Genomic DNA, 21,126 nt, shown 5'->3' with positions numbered 1-21,126 from the left:
TACCACTGTGTTTTTTGCTAAATTACATTAATTCACTTATTTTGACTGTTTTTACGGAGTTAATTTAAATTGCAGTAGGCCTGAACTTCGCTTATTTATTGTTCATTTGAACGAAACAATAGCTAACCTATATGTACAGAGAGAAGTCCACTAATAAGTTGTTTCCAACCTACTGTCGTTAATAAGTTTTTTATCTGTAGAAAACCTCAGTGATGTGCCTTACTTACGAGTTTTACAAAGTGAGTTACACGGTGCTGGGTCTGCACTGTGTAGTAATGTAAACCATACTTTCAGTCCTCCAGGTGTCTTTATAAGTAAGGCTCTTGGTTCATGGAGGAAAACGAGATGCAAAAAGGTATTTAGCATCAATATCTGTCTAGCAATGCCAAGTGTTGTTTTCTGTAGTGCATGAACCACTCAACAGTACCTATTATTTATTTTCTCAGATTCAATGCACAGTTCTCCCTCTGGTCACATGACATACAATCAAGCTGTCACTCAAGAATCCCCCAAGAATATCCAGTGTAGACACTGTACACTCCTCTTCAAATCCAAGGTCTACTTATTTGAGCACTTTACCGAGGATCATGGCTTTGGTGTAGACGTTGCTCTCAGTGAAGCTGGTTTCAACAAAGCTGCGACTGACAAAGCTAGCACTGACAACAATAACAGTAATTTGGGAGATAACTTTGAATTCCACCACCGAAATGTGAGTGAGCACGAGGCCCAGTGTCAACTAAAATCAGAAAATGTGATAGGAAGTGTGATGAATTCCGACAGCTCACAGAACCAAATTTGTCATCGCCAGGGAAATTCACATTCAAAGATGAATTCCTGTATTTTCTTAGCCATGCCTACCTCAACAACTAAGTTCACACTGAACTCTTCAGAGGACACAGAAAGCTACAATAAGCCATCGCAAGCCATCAAAAAATGCATTAAGGAAACACGTGGATCAAATGGAATGCTGCCAACGAAGTTGTTTGATAGCCCAGAAGTTTTAGATGGCCCCACAGAGACACTGATTTTGGAAAAGACTCCATCTGAGTCTAGTCCAACCAAAGGTGGCGTGTTTAAAGTGACAGCAAAGCCTGTGATTGATGTCTCTGCATGTGAAAATCACAATTTTTTGCCAGATGACCATCTTCGAATTCCTGATCTTAGACACCCAAACATGAATGGCAAGAGGTCCATCAATGAAAGCTCTACAAGTCCTCCCACTAAAAAAATTAAGTCAGAAACAGAAGACATGGAGCTCCTAGAGGAAGCAAATGGGACTACACACCAACGATTGAGCAATACAGAGTTGTCTTTTGAATGTGATGAAAATGAAGACAAAAAGAAGGTTAATCTTCATGGAAATGTGAAGTGCCCAGATGTTTATTATTGCAAGCACTGTGACTACAGTGATGGGACCATAAGTCGTCTTTCTGCTCATTATCAGAATGACCATCCATACATAAAATTTAGGGCTGTCTACATTCAGGATTCAAATGATCAGAGTGCTACCTTTCGTTGCTTGGAGTGCCCAGTTGAATTTCTAAGCACAGCTACCCTTAAAAAACACTACAGTGAAAATCATCCAGGGGCTCCAAATATCTTCACCATGCAATCACATGAGTTTTATTTAGTTTACAAATGTTTTTTGTGTCAATTTTTCACTGATACATTGACACCATTGAAAGAACATTACAAGGAGAATCACCCAAAACACAAAATGGATAATTCTTTAATGTACAGCAGATATTCCAGGATGAGACCCCAAGACGGACACTCACAGTTGATTAATTGTGAAAATGTGCCCAATGCAGAAAAATCACAAGAGATTAATCACAAGAGCGTGCATACACCATGTGAGGAAGTCAAAAATGCATCGTCCCTGCAACCTCCTACTTCCAAGGGAGAACACTGTGGAATATATCATTGCAACAGCTGCAAGTTTAATCATAAATCAGTTATAGTTATGCATGTTCATTACAAGAGACACCACCCTGAAGTAGCAGTCACAATAGACAAAATTAAACAGTCAGCTTCTGTTGCTATGGAAACAATGTCGCAAATGATACCGGATAAGTGTCCAAACTTTGTGCCACCAAAAAAAAGATCTTCCCTTCGAAAGACCCCCCCAGATTCTTTTAAGAAAACAGAAAAAACACAAAATGAGATTTCTTTGCCTCAGCACTCACCGGACTGTTCCGAGACTCACTCAGAGTCTCCCAGAGTGTCGGAAAACGAATCTTGTGCCAACAGAAGAAAGAGACAGAAGTCACACCACAAGTCTGTAGATGAAATTTCTACTGAGATGGAGAACTCGCCAAATTGTTTGTTTTACTGCCAGTTTTGCAATTTTTCGAGTTCCAAAATAAAAGGTGTTCTAGGACATCATAACGCAAAACATTCTGCACAAGTATCAACCAGTGTTGAAGCTATAATATCGTATAGTGCTAATGTGCAGAAAAAATCTCAGAAAAAGTTTAAAAAAAAGTCTGATGTCTCAGCCAGAACTACATCTTTTGATTCTAAAATTTCTAAACAACTTGACATACAGACTGAAAAGGAAGTTGAACACGAAGGAAATGATGCAAACCCCTACAATTTTCCAGAAAAATTATTCTACTGCCAAAAGTGTAACTATGGAAATACATCTGCACAAGGAGTGTTGAACCATCAAACCAAAGTCCACCCCAGCATTGATATCAAGTTGGAAAGTGTTGTTGAGTATACATACGTGATTCGTGATGAAATTACAAAATCTAAAATTTACGCAAAGCATGTTTCCTTTTCTGCTCATCTACCTCTTCCACTTATTAGCAAGGGTGAGAAAGATGTATTTTTCTGCCATTTTTGTAACTATAGACACAGAGAAATCCATACGGTTTTGCGGCATTACGCTGCGCGGCACGATGGATTTGTGACTGATGCAGAACATATCCGGAAGCATACTGCAATGATTCTTTCAAAGATAAAGAAATCACACCTTAAAAAAAAAGGAAGCCAAAAACACACTACGACATCCTTGGGAAAAAAAGAATTAAAGACAAAGACGCTTGGAACATTATCTGCGAAAGCATCAAGAACACGAAGGCCTCTATGTTGCCCTAAATGCCCATACAACACCCAGTATGCGTGTCTCTTGAAGAGGCACATGCGAGAAGCCCACAAGTCAAAGCGCCTAGTTGCAACAGTTTTAACATTGTCTCAAAAACAAGGAACTTTAATGGTGGGGTTTCACTGTGAGTTGTGTGCCTTTTATCATAAAAAAGCAGCAGTTGTCTTTAAACACTACCAGGAGCAACACCCAGATTGCAAACGAAGTCTTAATTATGTGACTACTCAGTTATATGTCAGGCCCAAAGCATTACCTTCCAAAAAGAAGAAAACTCAAAAAAAGCACACTGAGGGTGTTAGTGAGGACACTGGTGACAGTTTACCATCTCAAAGTTCTGGACAAAGTGAAACTAAAACCTATATGTGCAGAGCGTGTTCATTTAAAGGTAGTTCTATCTCAAGTATCACATACCATTATCGTTCTGTCCATCCCTGGTCTGTGAAAGAAGATGGCTCAGTCCTTTATCTCATCAGCAGTAAAAAGCGTAGTGCAAGTAGGCACGCGCAAGTTGAAAAGGAATTGCCTGCGTCATTTGACACCTACCAAGCTCCTATTGAATTTGAGAAATCGCCTGATTCATCTTGTCAGTCAATATCTTCAAAAAAGTTCAAGTGCGCAAAATGCTCTGCAGTATTTCCCACTCTACATGGTGTGAGTGTTCACTGTGGAATTAAACACCAAGGAGCTTCACTGGAAGATTTAGATGAACAGCAACAAGAAGGATTACAAATCCAAACAAAAGTACATGTTTATAATTGTCCCCACTGTACCTATGTAAATTCCAGCAATCAAGGAGTTGTCAGACATTGCCAGATGAAGCACCAAAGCCTCGTAGAAATGGTAGACAGTCTTTATGTGGATGAAATTAATTTACAAGGATTGGAGGATTGTGTCAAAATGAAAAGCACGGGGCTGAGAATTCGTGGTTATATGTGTAAAACCTGCCCACAAATTTGCACAACGCCCGAGAAGCTAACCATGCACTGCAAGGAAGGCCATAATGGGACCGTGGCAAGAACACTACCACAGAAGCCCAAACCAGTTCCTGAACCATCAGCCGTGAGTAGAAAAAAACTCAAGACACACAACAAAATCTCACTATCCAAATCTTCCTCATTGAGTAAAACAAATTTGGTTTCGTGCCAGTGCTGCTCTTATAAATGCACCACAAAGTTTGAACTTGCTCAGCACTATCAGTTTCACCATAGCAATGAATTTCTTTCAAAGGCTGAGGAGTTTTCCTACAAGTGCACCCTGTGTCCCAAATTCTATTTCAAGAAAAATCGTCTAGGAATGCATTATGCTAAGAAACACGGAAGGGAAGCCTTCTTAAAGTACTATGCATCATCTTGCAAACTGGCCAAGAAGAAGACAGCCGCCGCAGTTCCTAAAAAAGCAGTATTTCATCAAGCAGAAATCAGTTCTAATGTATGTGAATCTAATTGTACAACAAGAGAAGACAAAAAAATGTTCTATAAGTGTCCAAGCTGCTGTTATGTCAATGTGAGTTACCATGGTACCCTCACCCACTTCCAAATGAAGCATCCAAAAATTGTAGTCCGGGCTGATGAACTTCAAACGGTTGACATCCAATTATCCAACATGTCTGGGTATACTGTTGGAACAGGTTCTAATCTAGGAGGTTATGCTTGTGAAATATGCCTACAAATCCATGCATCATCGAAGAAACTGAAAATCCACTGCTATCGGGACCATCAACAGGCTGAAGGAATGGCATCCAAATGTTCAGCTGAAGCTGAAGTGAAACCTGCATATGGCTACCAGGACTCAGAATTAGAAGCTGTCTCTATAAAAACTAAAATGCCGACAGTGAGCACCACTTCTGCTGAGACATGTCAAGCAAGCATCCCACCAGGCCAGGATGATAAAGTGCTGTTTAAGTGCACCATGTGTAACTATGAAGGATCGTGTCGAAAATATTTGCATACTCATTACAAAAACGCTCACAAATTGGATTCACTTTCTGCTTCCAAGCTGCTAGAGAAGTATAACAAATTTAAAAACAAGAGAATCATAAACCAGCCTGTGGAAATGGTACGGGTCAAGTGTAAATTGTGTCCAGACTTAAAGTTCGACTCATACCAGAAGCTTATTGACCATTATAATACTTTTCATTGCTCAGATTTCAAATTGGACTTTATTGTGTTATCACAACCTTCCAAGAAAACCACTGGGCTTTACAAATGCTCCCTTTGCGAGAACAAAAAGTTATATGGAATTAGAAAACTGCATTATCATCTGAATTGCCACCGTGAGAAAGAGAGACGGAGAGCAACGGTTGCAAAGAACAGGGCCTTGGTTGTTATTGGAAAAACAGAGCATAAAACCATCAAGGTAAGTTCACTGTTCAAATAGAACAATTTGCAGCTGTAGTGATACATCTATGTGTAAAATGTGTTATTTGTCACTTTAAATTTCAGATCTGTGGCCAAGAAGAACTGCCAAGTTTAGAAACTGTGGAGGAGCAAGCCAAGTCAAAGGAGACATCAGAAACCTTGAGTGTGCCACAGAGTCATCGGTCATCACCTTCAAAACCCACTGATCTGGAGCAGTCATGCCTGGAGTCAAAGAAAGACAAATTCCTCTGCAAACATTGTGGGAAGACATTGAAGTCACTTGCAGGTTTACGTTCACATGAGTCTAGTCATGCAGCCATGGCGACTATCAAGAATCAGAACAATCGGTCTACCTCAGGATTAAAACAGAAGTAAGAAGAAGCTTTATTGACTGGAGTTAGAAACTAGGTCCAGAACTGCCAGTCAGTTATAGTTTAGCATTGCATAGTTGTATAGTTTGGTTTGACACTGATATTGTATAGTTTGACATAGTTTAGCTATTTAAAAAAATAAGGATAATATTGCTTAATGATGTATTTTACAAGTCATTCTAAACAAAGTCACCAAGTTAATCATTCTACTGTCAATGCAGCATGAGCACTTTGTTCAAGAGTGGTCAAGAATGTTATGAGAAACATAAAACAAATTAATGTCACTTCAGTCTTCAGCTGTGAGCATCCCTCTTTTATTTTTATGTCAACAGGATTAAGAAATACGTCCGCTTCAGAGATGGGACCCTGCGGCCTTTCCGCTGTAACTTGTGCTTATATAAGACGACTGTCATGGCCCTGTGGATTAATCACTTTATGAAAAATCATCAAAGTGAGTAAATTGAATTTGAATATGAAGGTGCTTCATATGCTCTCTCACCAGCAGACATAGTGAATTATCAAAAGATTTTTAGGCTAAGGTTCTGTTCTTTGAAGTTTGTCAACTAAACTCAAAACCACCCAGTTATTACCCATATATAGCTAAAACTGACCCATACAAATATACCAATCAATGAAATGTGTTCATTTTAAAGGCTGCAGTTTTGTTTTCTCATTAGGCTGTGTTTTGGTAAGCTTAAATGTCTTTATGAAAGGTCCACCCTATTTATATCTGGTATGTCTAAATACTAAGAAGATACAGAAAACGGAAGTTATTGAAAGAAGATAATCAGCTGTGGCAAACCCCAAAAGGAAAATGCAGAAAGGAGAACATTTTTGTCTTAATATTAAATATACCTCTTTGTATAAATCTACATAGACTTCAACACCAGCATTACTGACAAACCTGTTGTAACCTTTGAACCATTGAACCAGTTAATTTGAAGCAGCAAATATTATTAGGGAATCTAATTTCTAATGTACTTAACATACACTGATATAACTTATAATTCCAGGTTGATAAGGATCTCTTTGTCGGTCCGTCTTTTGTTTTTGTCATAAAGTTCCTGTGTGTGCTTGTGAAATGTCATCTCTCAGTCATTATACCGTTTCGTCTAAAAGCATAAATGACACAAATATATATATTTTTTAGTACACATTTAAGCAGTATTCCAGTAAGAAAGAGGATAACATGCCATCAACGACTGACCATTCAAGGGACTCCTTCAACAGGGGATTTTGTAACAGGGAAAGCAGAACAATTTGTGCTGACTTGACAGAAACGTACGCATTTCTGTGATTTAATGGTCCGGGTCCCTTAAAGGTAGTTCATGACGGTGACACAAGGACAAAAAACAATAGTGTTCACACATGTGATCTCACACAGAGTCAGCGTCTTCCCTGCTGTTGTGTTTCCTTGCCCTGGTGTCAGCGGTAACTGGAAATGTCAGTTTATCACCACTTGCTTTACGTTGTGTACTGTTTAATACGGTCCAGCATACAATAACAATAACCTTTGAAGAGTATTTTCCACCCATTTATTATTGTCACTGATTGGTAATGTTTGGTCTTCAGCTAGTCTGGTCGCACTCACATTGTGTGGGTGGGCATCCAATCAGGGACAGTAAATACTTGATATATAAAAAGAAAACATCAGTGGCTGTGAAGAAAACGGTTGTCTTGAGTAGCTGGTCCACTGTATACCAAAGTTTAGATAGATAGATATTTTATTAAGCCCATATTTACTTTATTAAAAAGTGGATTATCAAGTTATCCTCATTTGGCATCACCTCCTCCTGGGAGAGGCTGTTCAACCAGGTGAAAAGTGTTCTTTGGTAAAGTCTGGAATTAGGACCATCGAACGGCCTCCCTTTACCCCTTAATCACGTTGATGAAAAAGTGTGTACTTTTATTGAATTTCCTTCAATAATTGTAACACTTATTTTTCCGTAAATTGTGACTTTCCTTAAACCTGAGTATTTTTGCAGTAACAACTAACTAAAGTAATTTTACTGAGCTTAATTGTGAATGTTCACATAAGTGAAATGTGTTTTTAATAAAATTTATAGACAGTGTTCAGACTCAGACAGTGTTCACTGGCAGATTTGCCACCACTCAAGAGTTCTTTAGAGTTTTCAGACAGAGCAGCCGGAGTTCATCACAGGCAAGCCAGAAAATATTTTCTATTCTGACTGAGAACCTACACGGACATCTCCATAAAATATAATCCAGTTTTATAAAATGAATCAATACCTTTACGTATGAAGAGCATTTGCGAGGCCAACCCCACAATAATAAGATGCTCTGTCCCGCTATGAACAGTTAGATGATGAAATATAGATAATCGATTGATAGATAGGTGGATGCTATCATTCATTCATTCATCTTCCGAACCACCTTATCCGCTGTAGCGGGTCACAGCGAGCTGGAGCCTATCCCAGCTGTCTTAGGGCGTGAGGCGAGGCAAACTCCGGGTGCGACGAAACCACACAAAGACAAAAGACCATGCACGCTCACACTCACACCTACGGTCAATTTGGACTGGCCAATTAACCTGAAGCACATACTGTATATTTGGAGGTGTGAGGAAGCCGGAGAACCCGGAGAGAACCCATACAGACATGGGAAGAACATGCAAACTCCGCACAGAGCGGGACTCGAACCCGGAACCGCCTCACTGTGCGGACACAGCGCTACGCACTGTGCCACTGTGACGCCCTTGGGATTATTCATTTCTTATGATATTCACATTGGCTGGTTTAACCTAAGTCAGATCACTTAATGTTTTATTTTATGTTAGCAGGATAAAATATTCAGATTTTGAAAATTTGCCAGTTTGTCAGTCTGTAGAGTTCAGCCTACACTCTGATAATTGGGTTTTTATTTAATACGGGTGCCTTTGATATTGCAACTGTTCTGTCTTTCTTTCCATGTCGCTGATGCTGATGAACGCCCAGAAATTATTATGGATCCTGCTGACTCTGACAACACAGATGAGTATAAAAACCAGGGAGCCAATGATGAGCCCCATAATTCATCAGAGGAATTGAGCAGTTTGAATGAATATGATGAAAAACCTTACATGTCTGAAAGCAAGTCATGTTTTTTTCTTTCATACCATATATGCGACTGTCCGGATCTGTAATACATACAACTTTTTCATTGGGAACTTTTAAGATTGTGATTTATTGTACTTACACAGAATCCCTGTACTTGGAGCACCCAGATGTGCAGAGACAATTGAATCAATACAGTTCCATGGCACAAGCTGGTGCCGTGTCAAATGTGGAAATGGAGAGCAGTCTGCTGCACTGTGAAGTCTGCAATTTCACCACTGGACACCTCTCTAGTATGCGACGACACTACATGAACCGCCACGGAAAGAAGATCCTCAGGTGTAAGGACTGCAACTTTTTCACTGGTTTAAGGTGAGGTGAATATTTTCTTCTGTTGATAAAAGATTTATTAAATGTGGTCATTCATTTAGAGCAAAGCATGCTGATAATATTTAGATGTCGTAATAATCATATTAGATCCAACAGAAAGCATAAACCCAAATATTATTTCCTTGCAAAGGAAAACCTTCTGAAAATGGTCCCACAGGAAGCAAAGTTTTATTCAGTAGTTTGGGAGAATGAGGATTTTGATTCTTTACATTCATGATGCAATGTTATAATAACTTATTGAGTTGGCCGTCTCGTCATTTAATATGATCCTTTTATTAGGGATATCTTGGGCAGCAGGTTTTCATTACTTTGTAGCTGACATAGATTCTGGTCACTCTTTCCCTAACCAGGAAAACCCTTGAAATGCACATGGAGATGGGTCACCTGACTTGCCCGTCAGAGCCCACTCATGAGAAAGACCTCCAGTGCCCGTTCTGCCTGTACCAGACCAAGAACAAGAATAACATGATCGATCACATCGTCTTGCATCGCGGTACGTCAGGTGCTCCACCTGGATTTAGTGTTCCCACCAATTGATAGCCTAATTGGTTGACTTCTATTCAGTTTTGTTGCTGTTGTGTGTTTTTTTCTTCAGAGGAACGCGTTGTGCCGATGGAGGTGCGTCGCCCAAAGCTATCACGTTACCTTCAAGGCCTCGTCTTCCGTTGTCACAAATGCACTTTCACAAGTGGCAGTCCTGAAAACCTGCGCTTGCACATGATGAAACATGATGAAATCAGACCCTACAAGTGCCGGCTGTGCTACTTCGACTGCACTCATCTGAGCACATTAGAGGCACACTTGAGTGATAAGCACCAGGTAAGGATTTTAAGCTTAGCTGCTCTCTGTACCATCGAAATTCAGTAGAAGCTGACTTCAAATTTGGAAAACTAATGGAAGTCATGCAAATGTTTGTTTCATGGTGTAAAAATTGTAAAAATAAAATTTTGTTAATTTCAACATTTTTAAAATCAGAGCACAGTATCATAAAATATAGCTCTAACAAACAGAATCCCGTTATCTCCCTTCTGTGACTGTTTCACTTTTGAAATGAGTTCTAACGATTACTGCGTAGCTACAACTGCCATGAAGCAGCAATATGATACAATATGTACTTAATTAATAGATATAAGATAATGTGGAAGGTTTTTGGTGTTGTTGTTGCTGTTTTCCATATTTTATGCCTGTAGACAATGAGATATAGACTATTATTTCTTTGAACAGCACGCATATATGATTCATGCATGTATGTATATAGTAAAGTATAAAGGTACTGTAGTTTGCATATTTTCTGGTGTACCAAATACAGTATGTATGCTCAGCCACGTAGAGGTTGCCTGTGTCCTGGCTGTGTCTTGCAGGGCTACAAATGAATTGGTCAGGCCAGGTAGAATCACATCAACAGCAAAAACATAGTTTGACACACTTAGCGTGTAACCCTCACTTGCACGGCAAGTATGTAGATCCAGCAGCATTTAGCTACGCATAATAATTAAAGTATTTAGATTGTTTTTCATTAAGTAGATATGAGTTTTTAAAGTACACAGCACAAAGCCACACCACTATATGTTTGCATGACCTTTCTCCAAGGTTTTCCTGTTTTACCTCGAAGTGATTCTTGTAGAAATGTGTCCAGTATGTGTGTGGTTTGGGCTTTTAAGAACAGGACAACTCATCTTACCTGAAGAAACACCAGGTTAAAAACCCAACGTATATCTAAAACCTGAAGGCTGTACCATATGTGATAACTTTCTATGCATGACAATTTAATTACTTAGATACTTGATTCTTACATTTTCAGATAAGTTGTCTGATAAAAACATTAGCTAAGCATTTTTGTTGCATACATCTCCGCTAATACAGGCTCATCTCTTCTCTGCATTCAAAATGCCTTGGATATGAAGGAGAACAGCAGCATACTACGACACCACTGTTCATGTATTGCAGGGATGTCAAATTCAAATACACATAGGGCCAGAAAACCAAACTTACTTTAAGCCGAGGACCGGACTGGTTCAATATTTATTAAAATATATTGAAAAGATTGCACATAGCCTATTGCACCCAGAGGTGTATATCATTAAATGATTAAATAAATAAAGCAAAAAACACATTTTTCAACAGGCACACAGACAAAACCGAACTTTTCAAATAAAAATCATGTCTATTTGTGTTTTTGAGACGTTTGATGGGGCCTTCTTAGATTATATTCTTTCATTACAGCCAAACTTTCTCCACACAGAAGGGACACAGGTTTGCCTTTTACCTCTGTGAACATGTCCTCTGACTGTTTTTAGCGCTCACCTCCAGGCTATACAGGCATGCAAATGTTAAGTTTGATCTCCATATATTTCTGTTTTGTGCAGGTTCTAAGGAATCATGAACTTGTGGGTCAGATCAACCTCGATCAGCATGAGGCAAGGGTCGACAGGAAGCCAGAACAGGAAGAGGAACTTCTGTCTGTTAACGACCACCCAATTGACCGCGGTGATGTTGTAAAGGAGTCTGTTACAGACTTAGATGACTTTCCGCAGAAGACACAATCTGAGTGCCTGGCAGAAAATTACATCAGGGAGAATGTTATTACAAAGTTAAAGGAAGTACTTCGGAAAGGTCAGGTTGGCAAGAGCAGAAATGGAGAAAACTCTGCCAAAAAAGAACAAAAAAAAACAATGGTACAAATAAACCTGGATCAGGGCCAACCAGAACAAGCGGAGACTTTGTTCCTGCCAGATGCAGCAAGAGGAAATGGGAGAGATAATGTATCGGAAAAGCATTATTCTGAAGGGAATAATGCAGTTATCAAGTTTGAGGATTGCAGTTCTCCAGAGAAAGATATGCAGATGAGTGAGAACCCAGCCCGACATGAGGTGAGAGGGAGGGATGTCAGCAGAGTAACATTCACGCCACAACCTGAGGAAACAGCAAAAGGAATCTCAGCAGCATCTGATACATTTTCTGAAGAACCACAAGACCACAAGCTCCACCTTAGGGTGGTAGAGCATAGAAGTTTGAACATTGATGACAAAAGAGAAGATAATATACTAGGTCAGGTCCTGCAGCTGGATGAGGAGGAAAACATTCTCATGGTTTGCAAAAAGTCAGATTGTGACAAAACGGTTAAAATAGAGGAGAACATTGGCCCCACGTGTAGACAACCTAAGTTGAACCATGAGGGGATCTTGGGCACGTCTCCTGTTGACTGCAAAGAGAAACTGCAAACTCAGAAAAACTCCCTGGACGAAGGAGTTGGTCATTGTGAAATACCGGAACTCAAGACTGAATGTCTGAATGAAGAACTGTACTCACTCAGTGGTTCTGAGGCTGAAGATCAGGATGATCATCTTGAGCAAAAGCAGGAGCAAGACAAGGTGATCACTGAGGATGATAAGAACCAGGGCTCACATCTGGAACATCAAGAGACTGACAGGATGAAAGAAGCTTTAGGTAAGATGGGTCACAGTAGATCTGAATTACATTATTAAGAAACATAGTAAAGGTTAAGGAGCAACATTTTGAAGACACCCACTGACTTTGATGAAAGCTGTGTCCTATAACTCCACAGCAATCTATATTGATTTTTAAAAAAAAATCTAATTGTGGAAAGGGGGCATTTTCGAATGTTCTATACTAAACCTTAAAATGTTTCATTTGTCAGAAGAAAAGTCTGTGAAAGACTTTGTTATTTCTGTCGGCTTTCTTTTCTTTATCTTGAAATCACCACAAGGATCTCATTAGTTGGAATAGTTCACACATGGTGATACAATGGTGAGGTTGTTTTTCTCTGATCTACCTTGTTTCAACTTTTGCAGTAACAAATTCAAATGGTTAAATAAGACTTGTCAAAATCTAGTTTCTGTTATTTGAACATGTGAATAGTCGTACTGGGTGACGTGACCATGTTACTTTTCTAATGTATATCACTGTGGGTTTGGAACACCAGCGTAAGATAATCTGTCCTTTCTCTCAGTTACAGACGGAGTGACTGCAGAGGGCAATCGGTTTACTTGTCAGTATTGTGGGCGAAAACTCCTGAACAGTGCTGAACTTGAACGTCACATCATTCGACATGGGATGTAAAATTTTTCTTCATGTGCTGGACAAGACCGATGCTTTCCACTTTTTTTAAAAATAGGATTTTGTTTAGTTTGTTTTGGGGTTTTTTAGTAACTGTCTTCTCGTAATGAGAAGGACATTTCTAACACATTCTAACTCTGATTTTTTTTTTCATGTTCTGTGCTTTTTAAAACTTGTTTTATGGTATTTTTTTTAATGATTAAGCTGTTGAATGTACTGTTACTTTTTGTGGTGTAAGATGCAACATCAAAAAGTTACAATATGAAAGGTTACATATTTCATTAAGATTTTTGAATTAGTTTGACAACACGAATGAATATTCTTAATCTGTGAAAATGTTAATTAGAGGGAAAACGATAAAATTCCAACATTGAAATATCTCATGCTTATATGAAAGTGTTCTTGTCATGAACAATTATTCTAATAGTTCAATGCGGAGACCTGATCCACTTCGCTGTGGAAACAATAGTGCTACATTCAAGTCTGTTGGACATTTTAACAATATGTAGATTTCGTTCTTACGGGCAAATAAACTACTTCAGCGATGAGTACATCTGCGACTGCTTCCAGTTGGGTGTGAAATGTAAAAACGTTTGATTTGTTACCTTGTCACTATACATTTTGTAAATAAACTAGTATTCTGCTTATGAGAGTCTCTTTCCGCTGTGTTCAATGCAGTGAATATTGATGTTCTACTTAATTCGTCATACAAGTCAAAACTGAATATGTGGGTGTGCTGGTTTCCATATCGGCTTTAGGTGCATAAACTTTTTATTCTCATAAGCAGGTTTTAGTTTCATGAACTGTGAATCAGTACAGTACTTACAACGCCGGAACACAACATACTATCGTGGATGCACCCGAATAGCTGAATTGAGAAAAAAACGAGTTTAGGAGTAGCACATGAAGGCAACATTTTACTCCTCATTGGTTACGACACATTGGCATCCAAACGTAAGAGGACTCTGCTTCCTGGTGTTTACTCAATGGGCTGATGAGACAGAAAGTAGGATTGTACGTCGCTAGTAAGTCTTTGATTTGATCTATGATTTGATTTTCGAGTCGAAGGTTAGAACGCCATTTGAACAAAAGTGTGACATGGGTTTAATTTCGCAGCGGCATTTTGGAGAAGAGGTGATGCTGTAAAATTTGGAATAATACAGTCTGCGGAAGCAGCGACTTGTAGGAAACGTTTGAGAAGATCATCCTGAACTAATTCCACTTGTAAACATCTGGTATTTAGTGTGGATGTTATTCTGTTCACGATCAGATTAATGTGGGAATTTATAGTTCTGGTTGTACAGTTAATGTGTTTTACAAACAGACAAATTGTGTGTGTGTGTGTGTGTGTGTGTGTGTGTGTGTGTGTGTGTGTGTGTGTGTATACCAATTATATATATATATATATATATATATATATATATATATATATATATACTGTATATATATATATATATATATATATATATATATATATATATATACTGTATATAGAAACTTTAAAAGTATTAGTAGTAATTAAAATTACTTATATATGTAAATTACTTACACCATAATTAATTGTCAGAGTAAAAAGTTAGAAGCTACAAGTTTGAAACAAATGTTTTTCAAGTTTGCTGATTAGTCCACAGTATAGTGTCAGGTACACAGTGATTTAAGAACATGAGCCTCTTTGAGTTCAAGAAGTACGGAAGCTTTATTGGGATATGTAGGCTTGAGCTTCTGCTTATGTGTAGTTTATGTTTCCTTTGGAAAGAACTTCATTCATACTTTACTACGTTGACTTAGAAGGTTTTGTTATTTATTGCAGGGATATCTGCAGTGGTAGTAAATGGCCGTACATGAACTAGAAGAACTGGCCCTCTGAATTCCTTTGTTCGCAGAATACACCGCATAATATTATCCTATTGTTTGGATTAACGCCCCATTTTGTATATTCTAAACTAATTTTCACCAAGAGCCACATCAGCATAATGGCTATCCTGGAAAGGTCAGATGGAACTAGTAAATGCAACTAAATGTAACTCAATGTACTGTAATATAAAATAAATATAGCTAATCCTTAATGTTAAATAACTAAATTTATCACATATCATTATACTTTGATCATGTCTTGTGTATTTACTGTGGTTTAAATAGAGCAGGAAATGTGATGAAATATAAAAATGTCAGCTACACTTTTATAAGAATGACTTTTTCTTTATTTGTCCTATTAAAGCCAAATGTCCTATTTCCTTACAGAAAACTATCAAGGAAGTTATTTGGAAACCACACCTCTTTAAAAGCAAACTGTTGTCATTGAGGTCCCGCCCTAATGTTTAACCTGTGCTTTTTCCTGTAAACTAAAAATCTGTCTTACCAGCCAGTTTAATGTACTGTAAACATTGTTCACTATTATACGACTAGATTACATTGATTATTGCCACTACAATATTTATATACTGCCAAACTATTTCTTTTTAATGCTTCTCTGCTCACATTTTTCATTTGTGTTTTGTTTACATACAGAAACAGTCGAGAGGCCATATATCAACTAAAGAAATGCCAGATGTCAACAAATCTGCAGAGGAAGGCAGCTCCTTCTCTTCAAAAGTTATAAACAGTGTGTTTCTTCTCCTGCTAGTAGACCTGCTGGGATTTACGCTCATTCTTCCTCTGCTGCCATCAATTTTGGACCATTATGCACAAACAGGGGTTAGTTTTGTTTACATTTAAGTTGATAAGTAATTTTCCCAGATCAGTAAAGTATGTCGAAGCCTAATTGACAGGATACATCCAGGTGCATATCATACAGGTAATAAAGTACATGCATAATATATATATATATATATATATATATATATATATATATATATATATACACACACACTTTAAATATAAACTGTTTAAAAGTATTAGTAATTCAAATTACTTATATATGTAAATTACTTACACTATAACTGTCAGAGTCAAAAGTTAGAAGCTACAAGTTTATTATACATGTATATACTGTATGTGTATAAATATATATGTTACACTCAGGAGGTGTGTATAGGATATATATATATATATATATATATATATATATATATATATATATATACACAGTATATATACACACACACTTGAGAGAGTAAAGTTTCATTTGACTTTTCATTAGCTGCAGAAATAATCACTTGGACCTTAATTTTCATGAATTTGAATCACTGGAAAATTTTGTACAATATGTGTGTCAGATATTCTGTGTTGGAAATACACATCAGCCTTCTCATTAAATTAAACCTCTCAAGTGTAGAAATAAATGAAAGGCTAATAAAAAGACAACAGGAAGTATTGGACTTAGAGTGTGCAGAGTTTGATGCACATAGTCTGTCCCATCTATGGAACAAAGAAGGCTGTGTGCAAAGAATGTCTCTCATGAAAACCATAACCAACTCATGAGTGATAAGTTTGGCAGACGTGGGCTGTGCACTCATCTGCCTGTGTGTGCTGACTCATGCTAAATAGACCTCCCGTTTTTTATTTGTTTTGTCCCAAATATTCCTTCCTTCTTCCTCGTACAGGATGTTGTATACGAGTTCCTGCAGAGTGTTGTGGGCTGGTTCAGGGAAGCCGTGGGGATTCCTATGGAAAGGAAATACAACAGTGTTCTGTTTGGAGGTTTGTTGGATTGACTTCACATTGAACACAGCTTCAGGTTGCAATGAATCATAGATTTTTTAACAATGCAAAGATAGATTCATTTGCCTGTTCCTCATTTTCCCCACCAGGTCTGATTGGTTCGTTGTTTTCTCTGCTTCAATTCCTGTTGTCTCCTTTAACTGGGGCTCTCTCTGACAAGTATGGCAGACGACCCATGCTCATTCTTGTTACAGTGAGTAACAACATATAAAACATATTCCGTTCATTTTTTGGATGTTACAGTTTAGACCCCTGTATTTGTCCTTATTCAAAACCATTCCTAAAGTAGCAAGAGTGTTAGAATTACTAATGGTAAGCATAGAGTTGTCAGTCTTCTTGTACATAAATCCATGCAGCCTGAATTCTTCAAGTCTAAGTCGTGCCTTATGATCCAGTTAGGGATGATGTCCTCTTACGCCGTCTGGGCAGTTTCCCGGAGCTTCAGCATGTTCCTTTTGTTTCGGGTAATTGGGGGCATTTGCAAGAGCAATGTCACCCTCTGCACCGCCATCGTGGCTGACCTGACTTGCCCAAAAGCACGGAACCGAGGAATGGTAGGCACAGACTTTCTTTTGCCGTAAAACACCATGATGATGTTGGATGCATGTTCCAATTGTAGCAGGAAGTTGACTTATTCTTTAGTTGAAGGCTCTGCTAAAGGTTTAGGTAACTTTTACTGTACATAATGTTGCTAATAGGTGAGTGTATTCTTGTGTGAATTGGCATTGAGAAGACCTTTAAATAAGTATCTCACATATTGAAGAAACTGTACATCTAATTTTATCATCACAAGGCTATGATCGGCGTTGCCTTCTCCTTGGGCTTCACCGTGGGTCCTCTGATGGGTGCCTACCTAGCCACCAGCTACAAGTCAACAGGAAACGTCTTCTACCAAACCCCGGCTTTGCTTGCATTTGGCTTCAGCACTGCTGATCTACTTTTCATTTGGTTCATGCTGCCAGAGACGCTCTCAAAGAATGCCAAGGTTGACTTCATCAGCAGCTCACACACACAGACTCATACAATAATCCTGAAAGGCAAAGGTTTTCTTCAGCCAGTGAAGTTCACTGGTATTTTGGACCTACCATTCGGTGGTCAGAGCTATACTGGGAATGTCAGCAAATTCATAAATAATATTAAAGATAGCAAGTGATTTGAATTTTAGGGAAGAGTGAGGGAGTTACCAGTCTGTAGATTCCCTCTCAGAAGAGAGCTTCTGAGGCATTAAGTGTGAACAGACCTGAATGGGTGGACGATGGGTCAGTAGGGGTTTTAAAACCAATAATACAAATCTCATAAACAGATGTGTTCTTGTTTCATTCTAGGGTTCTTCTTCAGGGTTCAGGGATCTTCTGAACCCATTATCTTTGTTCCATTTTTCAGCTGTTACAAGAACAAAAGATCCACCCGCAAAAGAAAGTGAGTTGTGAGGTCCTCTCTGTGGGATAAGGGTAGACCCATTTGACCCGGATGTAATACATGACTGAACCGTTGCACAGTAAGCCATGTAGTAATTGCCTTTTCCAGAAATGCAGAAACTTCAAGTGTTGGGTCTGGTTTATTTCTGCTACCTCTTCCTCTTCTCTGGTCTGGAGTTCACACTGAGTTTTCTGACTCACCAGCGCTTCCATTTTACGAGGTATAAAGCCAGAGATAAAGTTGTGTATATACTCCACCAGCTTCTGTAAACACTCAGGAGGAGAAAACTGATTTTTCTTTCATTAGTATGCAGCAGGGAAAGATGTTCTTCTTCACTGGTGTCGTCATGGCCTTGATCCAGGGGGGTTATGCTCGCAGGATAAAACCTGGGCAGCAAATCAGGGCCGTTAGTATGGTAGGTGCACCTTTTTTTTACACGGCTGAAAGCTTTATGATGACGTACTCTTAAAGAGGCAGAATGCACCACAACACAACTGTCTCCTTTCTAATTACGTATTTCCTATTTTTAGGCAATCGCAGTATTAATTCCAGCATTTGTTCTCATCGGGCTGTCCTGGAATGTAACAATGCTCTACATGGGCTTGCTGTTATACTCGTTTGGTGAGCTCGTTTTACTCTATCATGTTAAGTCATGTAAATCTAATTGTACAATCATTTAAGCACTTGTGATGTAATACTCCACTATTATATAAAAAGTATAGTATGAATATACTTTTTCCTTGTGAATTTATATTCAGCTAAATGTATTCAGTGCTTACATTTTATGCCGTTCTATTTCTTACAGCAGCTGCAGTAGTAATTCCATGCCTGTCAACACTTGTTTCTGACCACGGTGAACATCTTATTCATTCTTATTCGTGGAAATACGAACCCTGTTGATTTTATACTGTGACATACAAAGTGTTGCTGATTATGTACTGTGAATATTCCTCTAGGCTCGGCCAATCAGAAGGGTACAGTGATGGGGATTCTGCGTAGTTTAGGTGCTCTGGCCAGAGCGATGGGGCCAGTCGTGGCATCCTCAGGTAAGAAAGACAAAGGGCAGTAAAGGCAACAAATCTGCAATCTGTTAGCAGTTTTTAAATCTAACAGTCAGCAGATTAAAACTGCTGACGTAGTTTAGAGAATACAGTACATTTGAAGGCTGTGATGCGATACCTCTTCTTGGAAATTTGTGCTTATTTTATCTTATACTTGTGTGTATGGTTTTTTTTTTTCACAGTTTACTGGATGGCTGGAGCTCAGACCTGTTTCTTCCTCACATCAGCCTGTTTTATTGTCCCTCTGACTTTTCTGAGGACAGCCAAGAGGCTAAAGGAGGAATGAGAGATGCAATGACTTGAAAGACACATTTTTCTATTGCCTAGTTTTGAATGATATGTTTACATATGACAGTACAACAAACATGAACCTTTTTTAATGATGTGTATATTGTACTGTTACCTAAAGATCATTCCATTCAACAAAATAATGCAATAAGATGATGCAAGTGCCAAACAGATGGACATTATGACACAAATGAGAAATAAGTGAAAATAATGTTCATATGCAGACACATGCACATTGTCTGATGTGTGGGTTTGGTTGGGTTGTAAGTGATAAATTTGCCTGTGAGACATACAGTAGATGTCACATTAAAATGTATTTTATCAATCACTCAGATATTGTATTATATGGTAGCATTTATCTTTGCATTTTAACTCCAGAAATTAACATAGTCTGCTGTCTTGTAAAAAAAAAAAAAAAAAAGAATAATGAGAAACTAATCTTTTTGTGGAAGCTATTATAAAATTGTATTCAGCTAATTTTTCTTTAGTCTTGTGAATCATTTTCTGAAATTCAGTAAGTTTTGAGGTATTCTGTCATTCAGCATTAATATTTACTAAATTTTACACATATTTTACCCACAAATATACACTGTATTGATTTTTTTTCTTTTAGATTAACACATTGGATGAAAACATAAATTAACCCTCACTTCAATATTCCATATGATCCATGCATAATAATAATGCATGAGTGCAAGACTGAATATTGCAAGAAATATCCTTTGAATATACAGTATAAACTGAAAGTACCTTAAATGTAAATCGAAATTAAGTTGAAAGAGGGCTTTTTGTTGAAATAGTGTATTTAATGCTGCATTCGTTTGAATATTATTATCAGGATTAAAATACTGAGATACGCTAATACACATGCGTCGATTTGACTTGAACACACAATAGTATTTTAAAGCTTATATATGGACAGGTAGATACAGTAAAAAAAAATGGCACACTTTTGTTCCAAAATGAACTCGCAGAATTTATATTCCCATACGCGTTTGCCTTTATTTGTTAGGACGTGTGCCTCAGGATGTCACTGCGAACTCCTCATTGTCATGCTGAGTTCTGACGAGCAATTTATACAAGGCGTGCGGTCTCATGACTGAATGGGAAAACAAAGCGTAAATCCTGATAATGGCCATATCAATAACTTGTGAAAAACATTTTAATAATGGCAACTGTCTGAAAATCATTATGTCTAACGAACTTCAAAAAGTCTAAACTTGAGACCAGCCACTTGTGCTTTAAACTCCAGTCCGGTATCAGTGATCCCACTCAGGTGGAGGGAGGTTCCAATCCACGCTACCATTGATTGACTGGTGCTCGTTGGCTTTGTTGGGTTCA

The 21,126-nt window shown here is 38.2% G+C and overlaps 3 protein-coding genes across 3 annotated transcripts; all 3 read left to right on the top strand.

Moving 5' to 3' along the window:
* Positions 1-850: 850 nt before the first annotated feature.
* Positions 851-6,870, top strand: LOC137592536 (zinc finger protein 462-like). The gene is made up of 3 exons (XM_068310801.1): positions 851-5,464; positions 5,551-5,837; positions 6,170-6,870. Exons 1-3 carry the CDS (start codon positions 851-853, stop codon positions 6,294-6,296), a joined length of 5,028 nt encoding a protein of 1,675 aa, XP_068166902.1. The 3' UTR covers positions 6,297-6,870.
* A 1,049-nt stretch (positions 6,871-7,919) lies between these two features.
* On the top strand, positions 7,920-13,995 carry LOC137593224 (RE1-silencing transcription factor-like). The gene is made up of 6 exons (XM_068311895.1): positions 7,920-8,926; positions 9,037-9,262; positions 9,631-9,773; positions 9,876-10,099; positions 11,647-12,727; positions 13,251-13,995. Exons 1-6 carry the CDS (start codon positions 8,800-8,802, stop codon positions 13,358-13,360), a joined length of 1,911 nt encoding a protein of 636 aa, XP_068167996.1. The 5' UTR covers positions 7,920-8,799; the 3' UTR covers positions 13,361-13,995.
* Positions 13,996-14,316: 321 nt separating this feature from the next.
* On the top strand, positions 14,317-20,514 carry mfsd10 (major facilitator superfamily domain containing 10). The gene is made up of 13 exons (XM_068311117.1): positions 14,317-14,382; positions 15,866-16,051; positions 16,900-16,996; positions 17,107-17,210; positions 17,413-17,571; positions 17,811-18,002; positions 18,343-18,436; positions 18,545-18,656; positions 18,743-18,851; positions 18,967-19,057; positions 19,242-19,289; positions 19,393-19,482; positions 19,680-20,514. Exons 2-13 carry the CDS (start codon positions 15,899-15,901, stop codon positions 19,781-19,783), a joined length of 1,353 nt encoding a protein of 450 aa, XP_068167218.1. The 5' UTR covers positions 14,317-14,382; positions 15,866-15,898; the 3' UTR covers positions 19,784-20,514.
* The last annotated feature ends 612 nt before the right edge of the window (positions 20,515-21,126 follow it).

The sequence above is a fragment of the Antennarius striatus genome, chromosome 3 (assembly GCF_040054535.1).
Source record: "Antennarius striatus isolate MH-2024 chromosome 3, ASM4005453v1, whole genome shotgun sequence".
Taxonomy (NCBI): Eukaryota; Metazoa; Chordata; class Actinopteri; order Lophiiformes; family Antennariidae; genus Antennarius; species Antennarius striatus.
Note: the sequence above shows the minus strand (reverse complement) of the source record. Positions and strands in the feature narration are given on the sequence as shown.

What these genes read in the sequence shown, in the direction of transcription:
- LOC137592536 (XM_068310801.1), top strand. Translation starts at nt 851, where the DNA reads ATGCCTACCTCAACAACTAAGTTCACACTGAACTCTTCAGAGGACACA. An exon ending in CAGAGCATAAAACCATCAAG is followed by an intron (nt 5,465 to 5,550) that starts GTAAGTTCACTG and finishes TTTAAATTTCAG; the next exon opens with ATCTGTGGCCAAGAAGAACT. An exon ending in ACCTCAGGATTAAAACAGAA is followed by an intron (nt 5,838 to 6,169) that starts GTAAGAAGAAGC and finishes TTATGTCAACAG; the next exon opens with GATTAAGAAATACGTCCGCT.
- LOC137593224 (XM_068311895.1), top strand. Translation starts at nt 8,800, where the DNA reads ATGGATCCTGCTGACTCTGACAACACAGATGAGTATAAAAACCAGGGA. An exon ending in ACTTGAGTGATAAGCACCAG is followed by an intron (nt 10,100 to 11,646) that starts GTAAGGATTTTA and finishes TGTTTTGTGCAG; the next exon opens with GTTCTAAGGAATCATGAACT. An exon ending in CAGGATGAAAGAAGCTTTAG is followed by an intron (nt 12,728 to 13,250) that starts GTAAGATGGGTC and finishes CCTTTCTCTCAG; the next exon opens with TTACAGACGGAGTGACTGCA.
- mfsd10 (XM_068311117.1), top strand. Translation starts at nt 15,899, where the DNA reads ATGCCAGATGTCAACAAATCTGCAGAGGAAGGCAGCTCCTTCTCTTCA. An exon ending in ACCATTATGCACAAACAGGG is followed by an intron (nt 16,052 to 16,899) that starts GTTAGTTTTGTT and finishes TTCCTCGTACAG; the next exon opens with GATGTTGTATACGAGTTCCT. An exon ending in AAATCAGGGCCGTTAGTATG is followed by an intron (nt 18,852 to 18,966) that starts GTAGGTGCACCT and finishes TCCTATTTTTAG; the next exon opens with GCAATCGCAGTATTAATTCC.